This window comes from Papio anubis, chromosome 9 (assembly GCF_008728515.1).
Source record: "Papio anubis isolate 15944 chromosome 9, Panubis1.0, whole genome shotgun sequence".
In the NCBI taxonomy this organism is placed as follows: Eukaryota; Metazoa; Chordata; class Mammalia; order Primates; family Cercopithecidae; genus Papio; species Papio anubis.
The window spans coordinates 99,555,143-99,568,736 of record NC_044984.1 but is presented as its reverse complement, the minus strand read 5'-3'; the positions used below and the strand labels follow the sequence as shown (position 1 = coordinate 99,568,736).

Below are 13,594 nucleotides of genomic sequence, written 5' to 3'. Positions count from 1 at the left end.
AAGGAAGATATTAGAAAAGTACACACAAGCTGTTGGTTTAGTATGAAAAACTTTTGACTATATCTGCGAGTTAGAATTTATCACAATTAACCAGTTCTTCTTTCAGTAAATTATGTTTGCCACTGTGTATATGAACATGTCATGGCTAAATACATTTAAGAGAGAAAAAAAATTCCTATTAAAAACTTTAAACACTGGACTTAACCTGAGTTTCACTTACCTGGAATATTTTTTGTATGGCATAAATTGGCAACAGAGGTCAGGACAGTTGGATGCAAATGCCCCCAGCCCTATGTGACGCTCTGTAGCCAGGTCCTGTGTTCCCAAGTGGGAACAGTGAGCACAGTGACCTCACTGTACTTCAAAATCACATTTGTTCTAAAATTTTATCCTTCTCTACCTTTGCCAATCACTACTTTTCTTGTCTTTTGCAGATATGTTATGCTATTAATTTGGGAAAAGAAATTATTGCGGTTCAGAAGGTAAGATGCATTCTAGTGCTGGTTTAGTAGCTACTCAAAACACATCTGTGTACACATACTAAGAGTCTTTTCAAAAAGAAAAGTGATGTTCACTGGAAAGTGTGGCCAAGTTTGGGATTTCCTTTTAAGTATTCTAACCACCAGACATTTTTGATCAGCTGGTTCCATGTTCACTGTTAACACATGAGGACTTCTTATCACTGCTGGAGCTCTTGCTTATCTGTTTTCTTGCTTGCATACTAGTTGGCTAGATTTCCTTTCTTTCAGATTAAGATGATAGATAAGGACCCACCATGTGCTCTAAGGCCTTGCTTCTCAGAGTATGATCACATGCCCCATGGCATTGACAGACATCACCTGGGAGCTTTTAAGAAATGAGGACTCTGAGACCTCCCTGTCTTTCAGCAGCTTCTAATCTTTTGTTCATTCAGCAAATTTTTGAGAGCCTAGTTTGTATAAGAAAAGCCCTGGAATTATAGTAGTGAAGAAGACAGATACAGTCCCTGCCCCCAGGAGGCTTCTAGTTCAGCAATGTACAGAACTTTCTGCAATAATGGAAATGATTTATATCTGCACAATTTAATACGCCAATTGAATATGGTTAGTGTAACTGAGGAACTGGATTTTTAAATTTAACTCAAATTTACATGGTAACATGTAGCTAGTGGCTACCATATTAGTGCAGTTCAGTCTGTTGGAGAGGTAAGGAAGACCAAGGACTAAGTCCACATACATGAAATAATGGCAAGCACTGCAAACTAGTATTTAATGGCATTGGTCAAAAGTTGGCAAACTTTTTCTACAAAGGGCCTTTATGTTTTTGGCTATCTCCCTTGCAACAAATTCAACTCTGCTATTATAAGACAAAAGCAGGCCAGACGTGGTGGCTCATGCCTGTAATCCCAGCACTTTGGGAGGCAGAAGCAGGAGGATCACCTGAGGTTAGGAGTTCAAGACCAGCCTGGCCAACATGGTGAAACCCCATCTCTACTAAAAATACAAAAATTAGCCAGGTGTGGTGGCGCACACCTGTAGTCCCAGCTACTTGGGAGACTGAGGCACGAGAATCGTTTGAACCCGGGAGGCAAAGGTTGCAGTGAGCTGAGATCACACCACTGCACTCCAGCCTGGGCAACAGAGCGAGACGCTTGTCTCCCCTCCCCCCGCAAAAAAAAACATTAAAAAAAAGCAGCAGCATGGACAGTATGTAAATAAATGGGCACAGCTGTTTTCCAATAAAAATCAAGTGGTTAGCCAAATGACCATTGTTTGCCAACTTCTGGTATAGATTAAATGTGAGAAAAGAAAGGAGTTTAAAGATATAGAAGACAAAAGTTATGTGAAGGAAGTTCCTCTATGGAATCTTTGGAAAGATGATATGAATTGACTATGTAAACAATATTTTGGCTCAGAGGAAAACAGTCTAGATTTTAGAAGTGACATGCCTGAGTTTGAGAAGCAAGGAGACTCAGCTGAAGGCACACGTACAAAAGAGTCAGGAGAAATAAGACTAGATTACACAAGATATTGAAAGCCAGGCCAAAGGGGTTTAAATGCATCTTAAGCCTTTTCTTTTTTCCCTCTTAAACTCTCCTAACTTCAGGATCCAGAAGCACTGGCTCAATTAATGCTGTCCATACCACTAACCAATGATGGAAAATATGTACTGTTAAACGATCAACCAGATGACAATGATGGAAATCCAAGTGAACATAGAGGCGCAGAATCTGAAGCGTAACTCACTTGCGCCTGTAGGGGAAGAGCAAACAGGAAGGAGAGCTACCTCCTAAGGGTTTTCAACTTCTCTGACATACAGGCACACTGACCTGATTTCCGAAGGCTGACAATCGTTTGTGGAATGTAATCTTGATGCCTTGATACTGAGACTTGGGAGGGAAACTAAGAAATGGTTGACAGCGTTCCCACCCATCTACAAATGTTATTTTAGGTGCTTTGTGGTAAGTCTTTTTTCTTAGATCGCGCTAAGATTTCTTAAGATTGTTCAGCGCTCAGAACAAAAGTTTGAAAAATGCATTGTTCATATGAATGTCATCTCTTTTCAGTTGCCAGTATCCTTTTTAAAAAATGGCAAAAGCCTAGATTTACAATTTGATGAACACTAAATATTTCCTATTAATATAATCTATTTTTGTATTTTACTTAATGAGCTTTAAGTGCCTGTCGTTCTGAAAATTGTGTATTTATAATTCAGCTTATCTCATAATTGGACCTAATAGCATTTCTTTGTGCAGTTAGGTGATGAGCACTGCTTTGAGGCCCAAGCACTAGTAGAGATGCGTGATGCAGGTCTAGTTCCAATAACTGTTCCAGACAGCAAGCAATAAAAAAATGAATACCACAAAAGATGTTTGATTTGACAGTGGAGCCTTACTGAACCAGCATTCAGAAGTTTAAGGTCCTCCTAGGTATGAGTACTTTTAGTAGTGGATCACTGTGGACAGGGTGCAGCTCTACCAGTTCCTGTTTCTTCTGAGCCAGACCCTCCTCAAGGAAGGGACCAATTAATTTTAAAACTCACTTGAAGCACAGCTGGTCATGGGGCTTGGTATAAAGTTCCTATTTCCACCCTGATACTTCCAATTCCTGGAACCCCAGCCCACTCCCCCATCCCTCCTCTCTATGAAACTAGTATAATGATTTTGAATTAGTACAGTGTGTTTAACTGTAACTAAGTTCAACAGACTATTATTATCTTTGTAATGAATTAACCTAGCAATAAAAATTATTCTGTTTCTTTCTTTTGTTTGTTGTTATTTTCTGGAACATCCCTGGAAGAAAACTAAAGTCAGCTCCATAGCTTTAACATTTAATTTCCCAAAAACTAGGGCATAATGAAATCACAGAGGGGATATAGTATCAAAAAATACTTCCAGTCAACATGAGTAGAATATGTGATCCCATTGCTAAAATTTTTAAAGGTGTTGCTTTTAAAATGGTGGATTAATAAAATAACTTTTGTAATCCAAAATTAGGTTAACATCATAGGATCCATTTGAAATGTATACACCATAAAAGACATAGTCAGTCTAAGCCAGTATGAAATTATGCACCATAAAATTATTAATTCATTGTTCACTAATGCGTTACAAATTTGTATGACATACCTGCTTTAGATCAACTGGTTCTCTGACAGACTGCAAGAGCCACAGTCCCCTGAACGTTTTTTTTTTTTCTTGCTTAGACTTTTTTGGGAGAGGGGTATAATCTCACTCAAGTCCTAAACAATTATTAGTTTGAAAACTGAAACACGATACATTTCTGTATACATTTCAAATGGATCCTATGATGTTAACCTAATTTTGGAGTACAAAAGTTGTTTTATTAATCCACCATTTTAAAAGACTGCACGGCTTAAATAAGACACAACGCATGCGCATCATTAGGGAAAAATAAAAAGACTGAAATTCAGTCCACTAAAACTAACTTCATCAAAAACCACCACAGAGAATGAAAACACACAACTAAACCAAAGCTACTAGCAAGCACACAAGACCAACAAAAAATTAGCATCCAGAATATATAAAATACTCCTACAGGTAGAAAGATAAATTGAAAAAAAGTCATGAAGGCATTTCATACATTAAAAAAGACAAAGTGCTCATAAACAGAAACAGACTCCTTATAGTAATCAGGAAAATGCAAATTAAAACCACAGAAACATTTTATATTCAGCAGACTGCAAAAATTCAGCTGTTGGCAGAAATGGAGCAAAGGGGAATCTCCTCTGCTGCTGGGATGAAACAACAGTATGGCATTCTGTCTAGTACATTGAAAGGGCACCTGCCCTACTACCTAGCAGTTTTACTTGCAGGTACACAGCCCAGAGAAACTCAAAACACCTGGACCCAGGGACACGTTCAATAATGATTACAGCATCGTTGTTTACAATACCCCAAAAGTGAAAACCACCCAGATGTCATCGACAGAAGATAGCTGTATTCACGTAATGAAATGCTCAACTACAGCTATATGCATCAACGTGGATGAATTTTTAAAATAATACTGAAAAAGTTACAAAAGCATATAATATCCCATTTATATTTAGTTTAAAAACTGAAATATAACAATATTATCAATAGTTAGGAATATACAATCAGTTGTAAAACAAGGGAAGAGCAAGAGAATGGTTAACACCAAACCCTCACATGGTTTCCTCGGGCAGAAACTGCAGGAGCAAGGTGTTCTTAAAGGATATGGTAGCTTCTTTCCAAGTGCTTTATTTTCATTCTTCAAATAGTATAATACATATTATATACCTTATATGCATTGAGTATTTTTAAATAATTTTAAAACTTAGAACTAGTGGATGATTTGCCCCTTTTCTCCACTTACTGAAATTGTATTAATACACATTAAAGTGCTCTGAAAGATTGACAAGTGCCATGGTAAATGAAAGGCGGGAAGACAGGAAATGGGACCTTTTTAGAAGCCAGCTATTCTTACCAATTCCCACTTCCCAGGCTGATTTAGCCTCACATACTCATCAGACTACTTTCTTTAGGGAAGAATAGGGCCTTCCTTACCTTGTCTACATCTGCCTGAGCCACTTAACAAGGAATAGTTCTTTAGACACCCACTTAAAGTCAAATACAGACTTTAGTTTCAATCGTTCCACCTAAAATAGTAGTAACACCTAATGCTTATATGCCAAGTTTATTTCTACCTATAAGAGTACAAATAAGTTATATAGTAAGAGCTAACGTTTATAGTATATACAAATAGTAGCTAATATTTACTGTTTCCTAATATATAAAGTGTTTTATGCAAATTTAATCCTCAACCTATAAGCTACATACTGTTATTATCATCCCATCTTTTGCACAAGGAAATGAAGCACAGAGATATTAAGGAATTTGTTCCTAAGCAGGAAATCGGGATTCAAATTGTTCTGGCTCCAGAGTCGATGCTTCTAAACACTCTGCTATATACAGAAGACCTCAAGAGAGAACCAGATACAAAGCAATCCAAATATTTCTCAATACATTAAGCTCTTGACAATTCAGTAGCAGTATCAACCTAAAGCATAATATCCTTAATACTTTGCTACCTTTTGTACAGATTCTGAAAAGATTAAATACTTTAATACTAATTTGATAAAGACAAGTGCTTCTAGGTATAAAAGTTAACTCCTTCCCCCATTAAATGAGGGCATTATTAAAGAATGGTTGACTACATGTAGCTCTTACCTACAGAATGTATTTATAGTCCGTAGAGATGATCCAAGAATTATGGTATCAGATCTGCATCGACTGAATAAATTTCATCTACATTCCTGAGTATATCTCCACTAATGGGAAATGGAGGTATCAGGTAAACTGAGTGGTAAAGAGGAGCCAAACTACTGAAAAGAAAATACTTACTTGCCCAACTTTTCTTATACATTATATATATATGCTGACCTGTGTTATAAGCTGAACTCTTAACTCTGCCATCACCATCTCGAGTTCACTGCCTTTGCTTAATCTCTACAGATTTCCACTTATTCTGGATTCCCTTTTTAAACTTCACATCTTTGACAGCCTATTAAAAGTATTCCGAACATCTAAAAGCCTTTGTTAAAAAAAATATATATGTGGCATTAAAACTTCCCTTAAAAAAGGAATGTCATCTTCTGAAATGTCTGCAATGTGAAGCTGGAAAGAAAACCCTGTTACAATTATTAAAATCAATTAAAGTCTACCTTTTACATTTAGCAGACTCAGCATAAAAGAGCAACATGAAGTATCCAATATTTTCTCATCTTTTCCACAATCTTACAAATTTACTGCCTCAGATGAAAAAAGGAACAGCAACCAGACTTAACTTTACTAAGAATGATTTCTGCAGGGTAGTATTTAACAGGATTGTATCTCATCTCCAGTGTAATATTTTGAAGGCTCTGTTGTTATTACTGTAGTCCCTGCTTATCTGAGAGGAATACACCAAGACCCCCAGTGCATGCCTGAAACTGCAGATGGTATCTAACCATATATATACTGTGTTTTTTCCTATACACACATACCTATGATAAAGTTTAATTTATAAGTTAGGCACAGTAAGAGATGCAGTAACAATAACTAATGATGAAACAGAACAACTGTAACAAATACTATCACCAATGCCACTGATAGAAGATTCATTCTTACCACAGATGTTAGCCACCCCACATATGATTTCTTTCCCGAGAACTTTCATGTTTTCACTTAAAGTATGCAATTTCAGGCTTCTCTTATAGTATATCTGAATTGCCAGCATCACTACTCTTGCACGTTGGGGCCATTATTAAGTAAAATAAGGCTTACTGGAAGACAAACACTAATAATTTGACAACCTAGCTACCAAGTGATTCATGGGCAGGTAGCACATACAGCATGAAGATGCCGGGCAAAGGGGTGACTTACGTCCCAGGCGGGATGGAGTAGGACAGCACAAGATTTCATCATGCTACCCAGAATAATACACAAGTTGAAACTTATTGTTTCTGGAATTTTCCATTTAATATTTTCAGACCACAGCTGACCACAGGTAACTGAAACTGGAAAGTAAAACACGGGTAAGGGGAGACTACTGTGTTGTTTTAGTTCAACTCAGGTTTGCAAATAGCACTATAGTTATTACTCACATTAAACACTGCATACTGATAATCCCTTTCCAGGATTAGGATTTAAAGTAACTTCATATTGGTTCTTTTTATTGGGAAAAAGCTCTGGAAAGATCAAAAATGTATAAAGGAAAGGAAAATACCTTTCACCTGGAATACATTGACAGAAGCCAATTTTATACTTCAAATTTTTTACCTATGTGCATGCATTTTTTAAAAAAATATTCCATAGATTTCATTTCATTCAATTAAGTGGGACCCCAAAAAGGTTAATATTAAGAACTACTGGTTTATGACATTCAATTTTGAACATAAACATCCAGGGGAAGGAAATTTTCAAAATTATGTTTATTAATGTTTTAGTATACACATTATATTCTCTTAGAATTGGGGGAAGAGGGAAACCCCACTCAAGTGAGGTAACAAACTTGCCATCTTTTACAAAATGTAATTAGAACTGACAATGTTATGGTTAGTCCTTAATTCCTGAGAATCTGAATTATCATTAAGTTTTCTGTGAACTTAAAACAAACGCTCACATTTATTTTTAAATTAACAGTATGTCTGAAAAAAATTAAATCAATGTTAATATGTTATCAAGAAAAACCATCATCGAAATGTACATATGAACGTATTAGGTGTGAATATACTGAAGCCCTGTTGCTCTGCAGTTTGACACCATTTAAATTCTTGTTTCCAAGATCTTATTTCAAATACATTAACTTATAATTTATCCAGATTGCAGTGACATTATTTTAACCTAAAGGAAAAATAGTTGTCTGTCATTTTCTTCTTAATTGTAGGTATCCAGGGAGTCAGCATGTGAACTCTATCTAGTATTGATAAAATAATTAATTTACACGTGTAGGGATAATGACCAGAGAACATGTGATTCTCTTCTAGTAACAATTTCTATCCCTTAATAGGAGATGATTTCAGAGAAGTTAGAGAAGAAAAACAGAGAAAACAATACTGTTGCTATAAAATGATGACGAATTTGATATAATCAAGATCATTAATGTAAATTTATAATAATGAAAATATAAATTATTAATTATGCAGCATGCTTTAGGGCCATTTCTACAGTTATGGATTACAAATATTAAATGCCTTTAATCTATCCACTGTTCATAATTCTGTAAGCCATGTTTACATAATAAACAAAAAACATTTCCTACATATTCTGTCTCTTCTGACTTTTAACAATTAAAGTATTTATCCTGGGCTGGCAAGTTACCCTGACCCTAACCAGTAAGTACAAACAGGGCATTGTACATCCATTCTAAAAGCTGGAATCAAAGAATAACGTTAGAAGCATTTGCAGGATTTATCCAAAGAAATGTTTCGCAGACAAATGCAATAGAAAAAAATCAAGCATTTCCCAAAATGATGTTTGTATTAGAAAGTTTTAAACTTTTGTCTTCATTGTAAAGGTATCACTTTATTATATTTTTAAAAGGCCATGATTAACCATTTAACTAATAACTTACATACCTTTACAAAAATAAAACTAACACTTGCTGGGTACGAAATTTACTCAAATCTTTCTGTACTTTTAAAATCAGTAAGTGATGTATCTTACTGGCTGTTTATTCTCACAGTGGTATTTTTTTTAAAAGCCTGAACAGTGTAATTATTAATCTGTTGTCTTAAATTATACTTGATATTAAAAAAAAAAGTCTACCCAAACCATCACCAAAATTTCAATTCAATCTAATGTAGAAGAAACCTGAGTTTGGATGTAGAAATAATTCATTCCATTTTTTTCTGACATCATACATCATGCCTTCAACCAAAATAGAAGTGAAACTTCAAACAGGACTCTATGGCTTTATCTGAATTTTCTGAGTACTAAGTAAATCTTAAATTTAAAGCAGCTGTTGGAGGTTAAATGTTCTCAAAGCAATGTAAACTAGTTATAAAATGTCTCATCAAAGACATCAGCAGCTCTTGTGAGTCACATGAAATTAACAATGAAAGAATGATCATCAGTTATACTGTACAGTGAGAGTACATAAAACACTTGTGCCTCACCTCTAGTATCAAAGCCATCTTCATATATTCCTTTTATGAGAATATTGATATGTATTCTTCATGAATTTCAGGCTCATTCCTTTTGTTAAGCATGTATTTACTGGCTGTATATAGTATATGCATTGAATTTCCCATGACTTGAAATAACTACAGATCAAAGATCTATGCAAATACAAATTACAAACATGGAGATTACAAGAAATCCGAGGTGATAGTTTATGAATCTGGATTTGCCCTTTTATAACTTCACATCAAATAGAAACATCTTCTACCCTCAAGTCCAGGCAAAAATCCAATTTTAAAATCTCATTCTCAACCTTTGAAAGTAGAGCCTTTGGAAACAGAAAGGACTTCACTTTAAAGCACTGCCTTTAAGAGTTGTAACATCTATTTTCCAGAGATGTGACCCAGGAAACAATTCATCAATAGTTTATCCATTCCACTGTTTTAACAATTCTGACGATTTCATCATATGTGCAGTGAATACCATCGGTATCATTTCACAACAGGATCAGCAGACACAGCGCTGTCGGACAGGTCTCCGTTGCTTGTTTTAGTTTCTTCTGAAAGCATGAGTGAAGATAATAATGGATATTTATGTTCACTTTTAAACAATAAATTAAGAAGTAAAAAAAATTTGGGAAGAGCTATATTGCCAAACTTCAAATTACAGTTGCATCCATCAAATGTTTCTCTAACATCACAAATTATACCTCATTTATATTTAAAAATTTTTTTAAATCTAGGCTAAACACTGCAATTGTTTCCACTGGTTTTTAATGAAGGTGGAGTTGAGGGAGTTCAGAACTGCATTGGGGTGGAGTTTCAAATCACATGGGCTCTTTTGTCCTGAGGAATCTTGACATTGCTGGTCTAAGAAAGGCCTGCTGCCCTCACGCCAGTTCCTCTAGCTGGGCCAAGAAAGGACCATTATAGTATGTTGTCATTCCTGGTAGGAATATGGCTGCAAACTCACATATCAAAACTATCCAGAATGAATAACTTTCCATTTGTATTTATAACTTACTATAATAAATTGTATGTAATACATATTATTTCTTAAAATAATTTTAAATGAAGCAGCTTTTCACTGTTTTTGACAGAATGAATTCGTGCTTTTTGTGCAAAATGTCATGTGTTCATATTTCATTAACAGACAAAGACTGTTTGACTAATGTATTCAGAAACTCTGACTGTATCTCTGAGCAAGCTGAAATAGTCTTAGAACAGTGATGTGAGTGATATATAACAACTGCAACCCCGGAGAGTTCCTTAAGAGGAACAGGCCAAAGCAAGAAATCCCACTGCCATAAGACTGAAGGGCTGTTTGTTTTGTTTTAATGCTTTAGCCTGAAAGCAAATGTCCAATCGACTCACAGTTTTCCCAGTCACATGGGCTGGGGAAAAGGTCTGGCATCATGAAACACATGAGTAGAACTGAGGCAATCACTGAGTTTCTTCATAATTTATATTGATTCAAATTCTTTCAAATGGCTTTGCTAATTTATCCTTGAAAATGAACACAAATGTAGTATGTATAAATTTTCATTTAATACTGAATATCTTCCGGATTAATAAGCTGAAACAATTTTTTAAGCATGTTTATTTAGTCTAGATTCAAAAAAATGCCTGGATACGCACCTAATAAGTAATATTAGTAAGTAATATTTAATTTATGCAACAATGTCAAGAAATAAGGTAGTTCATCTAAGTGGTCTATCCAAATGAGTCACCTCTATATATATAAAGAAAAAAGGTATATTTTAAAAATTAACATAAGATTAACAAAAACATCTTGTTTTATGAAGAGCTTTTTATCTTGATTTATGAAAACTTCATGAAACAAGACAAAAAGGAGACTAGTAAACATGAAAATTATAACGGTCAACTAGTTGCTGTATCTACTATTGATCCTCCAAGCAAAGAGAAATGTACGCTATACGATCTCCATGACAGAAAAAGGGAAACATCTGTTCCTCAGAGAAGATGATTATTCCTAAATTTCAAATCAGAGAGAAATATAACATGGGGACGTTATATATGAAACACTGAGCAATGCTCTTATGCCTTAAAAAGTATAGATTCCTTTCCACCATCCTACACAGAATACAATGGACAGAATCCTTTCCTTAATGACTGAAGTTCACTGAAATCACTATCAGTTATTATGGTTATACTGCCTGAGTCTCCAGGGCCTGACTATGAAAGAAGGCAGAATGCTATTTACTACAACTAAATAGCCCCTATGATTTTATACTTCTTTAATCATCTGTCCCATCTCATTCAGTCAACATCAGTCAGCAGCAGCTCTGCCTTCAGCAACATTTAGCTGTCCTCCTCTAATTTGTTCCTTCAAATCTAATACAGTTTGGGCCATGGAAGAAAAACCAAACTTGTGAAAAGTATATTTAAATTAAAAGCAGATGATCCTGAACAAGGGCTTAAAGGGTTACCAAGCGTGAAATGCATAAACTATATAAATTCCTTTTCAATTTCACACAAGATCTATATAGGCTTTACTTTTTTTAAAAGACTTCTTGCTAGGTCTGTGTTATTTTCCAAAAGGACAAAGAAGCTGGATGTCTGACCAAATAAAATGGTACATTACTATCTATTACTCAAGACATTTATTGGTCTTTCCAAATTTAAACCACTCACTGACCTTCCTTCTCTTTCTTTTCTTGGTTTTCTTCAGCCGCAGTCTTGTCTGCTCTGAAGAAAATTCTTGCACTGCTCAGTGAGAAATATAGCAATTCAAATTCCTAAGGTAAATTTAAAAAATTTGAAATAAAAACCAAAAATACTTATTATGGCAAAACACCAAAAATATATGCATTTTTATGCCTCTTATTATTTTTAAAAGCTGTAGTGGAAATCACAAATACAGAAACTGAAATAAGTAACCCGCCCGTTTTTAAGATCTGAGTCAAATGGCTTCCAAATAGCATTCATTTTAAAATATAATCTTTTTGCCACTATTCATTTCACTTGTGAAAATGGGGGTTTCTATATGGCTTCTGCTTTTCAGACATTAAGAAGTCATGGATATCAAACAGTAAGTCAAAGCGGATGTGACTCTTAGGCTCCTCTACCTGTAGATAGACATCCAGTCGCTTTTGAGTGAGATTCATGGTTTGTAAGAGTTTTTCATCTTGACTGGCCGACTGCACATTCTGTTGCTTAGCAACTGCTCTGATCTCCTTCAGGTATTTCTCTCTAACAGACTGGAACCAGTGAAGTGAGTCAAACTCCCGGTACTGATCCAAAAGCTTTAGAATGTAAGCCACACCTGCAGCCATCAGGAAAACTAAGGTTAAATTCCAGTGAGTACAGAAGTCATATTCTACTCCTTCACCAATAATTCCTAACACTAAACATTTTGAGTAGTAATTCCTAGCATTTTAAGTTTGTCCCCTTTCAAGTTACATTCTACAGCATAAATGAACGACAGGTTTAACAAAATGGCTTAATTCCTCCTTAAAACCAATGTAGAAGTATAACAAACTAAAGACAAGTCAATTAAGAAGAAAACAAATAACTACCATGGCCATATAAATCACCTGGAGAAACGATATAGCTGTAAGGGTAAAGAATAAAAATTTCCATGACTTGTACCTATAATCCCAATACTTTGGGAGGCTGAGGCTAGAGGACTTCTTGTGCCCAGGAGTTCAAGACCAACCTGGGCAACATAGTGAGACTCCTGTCTCTTAAAAAAAAAAAAAATTTTTTTTAATTAGCCAGATGTGGCGATGCGTGCCTATAGTCCCAGATACTTGGGAGGCTGAGGTGGGAGGATCGCTTGGGTCCAGGAGGTCAAGCCTGCAGTGAACCATGACTGCACCACTGTACTCCAGTCAGGCTGACAGAGCAAGACCCTGCCTCAAAAAGAAAGGAAAAAAACAAAAACAATTCGACTGCTAAAAAGATGGCAATTGAGGAAGCTACAAGGAAACCAGAGAAACTAAATATAAGATGTTAAAACTGTACAACCCCAACAAAAACAAAGCCTAAATATTAGGCCAAAGTAGACAAGTGATTAGCAATACTAAGAAGGCATTAAATAAGTTATAAACTATAGAAAACAAGTATTGTCAATCACATATTCCAGCTAAAAAACATAGTAAAAAATGCTCATGAAAAATAAATCTATAAAGAACATATAGACCTATTCTCAAGCAAATGTTTCTAAGAATCCATTACAAGGTCAACATAAAATTAATGGAAAAACAATTCCATTAAACTTACCCATGGCAAAGCCATCATCAGTAAAGGCAGCTCCAATTTTATTTTTTTTATTTAGTTTTTCCTTGCAACTAATGGAATGTTCTACAAAGTTCAGGGTCTAAAAAGATGTAACAAGATGTCAGAAAAACAATTTTACTAAGAAAATCTTCAGAATTCCTAAAACAGACATTTCAAAAATTATAAATAGAATCACTATAAATAGAATAGAATAGAATCTAGGTTCCAGTCC

At 35.2% G+C, this 13,594-nt stretch overlaps 2 protein-coding genes across 12 annotated transcripts in view; one reads left to right on the top strand and one right to left on the bottom strand.

Moving 5' to 3' along the window:
• Positions 1 to 3,244, top strand: part of APPL2 (adaptor protein, phosphotyrosine interacting with PH domain and leucine zipper 2) — a 61,994-nt gene extending 58,750 nt beyond the window's left edge. For 2 of the 4 annotated variants that reach the window (XM_031650714.1, XM_031650715.1), the window contains exons 18-19: positions 435 to 482; positions 2,086 to 3,244. In XM_031650714.1, coding sequence (XP_031506574.1) covers positions 435 to 482; positions 2,086 to 2,220 — 183 coding nt within the window. In that variant the 3' untranslated portion in view covers positions 2,221 to 3,244. The remainder of the gene's footprint in view (positions 1 to 434; positions 483 to 2,085) is intronic. The other 2 variants (XM_031650713.1, XM_021922850.2) reach the window with 2 other exon arrangements.
• Positions 3,245 to 7,412: 4,168 nt separating this feature from the next.
• WASHC4 (WASH complex subunit 4) overlaps positions 7,413 to 13,594 on the bottom strand; it is a 62,522-nt gene continuing 56,340 nt past the window's right edge. For 3 of the 8 annotated variants that reach the window (XM_021922842.2, XM_021922844.2, XM_021922849.2), the window contains 4 exons: positions 13,366 to 13,462; positions 12,210 to 12,424; positions 11,780 to 11,879; positions 7,413 to 9,680 (listed from right to left, as the gene is read on the bottom strand). In XM_021922842.2, the coding sequence (XP_021778534.1) occupies positions 9,613 to 9,680; positions 11,780 to 11,879; positions 12,210 to 12,424; positions 13,366 to 13,462 (480 nt within the window). In that variant the 3' untranslated portion in view covers positions 7,413 to 9,612. The remainder of the gene's footprint in view (positions 9,681 to 11,779; positions 11,880 to 12,209; positions 12,425 to 13,365; positions 13,463 to 13,594) is intronic. The other 5 variants (XM_021922845.2, XM_021922846.2, XM_009181582.3 and 2 more) reach the window with 5 other exon arrangements.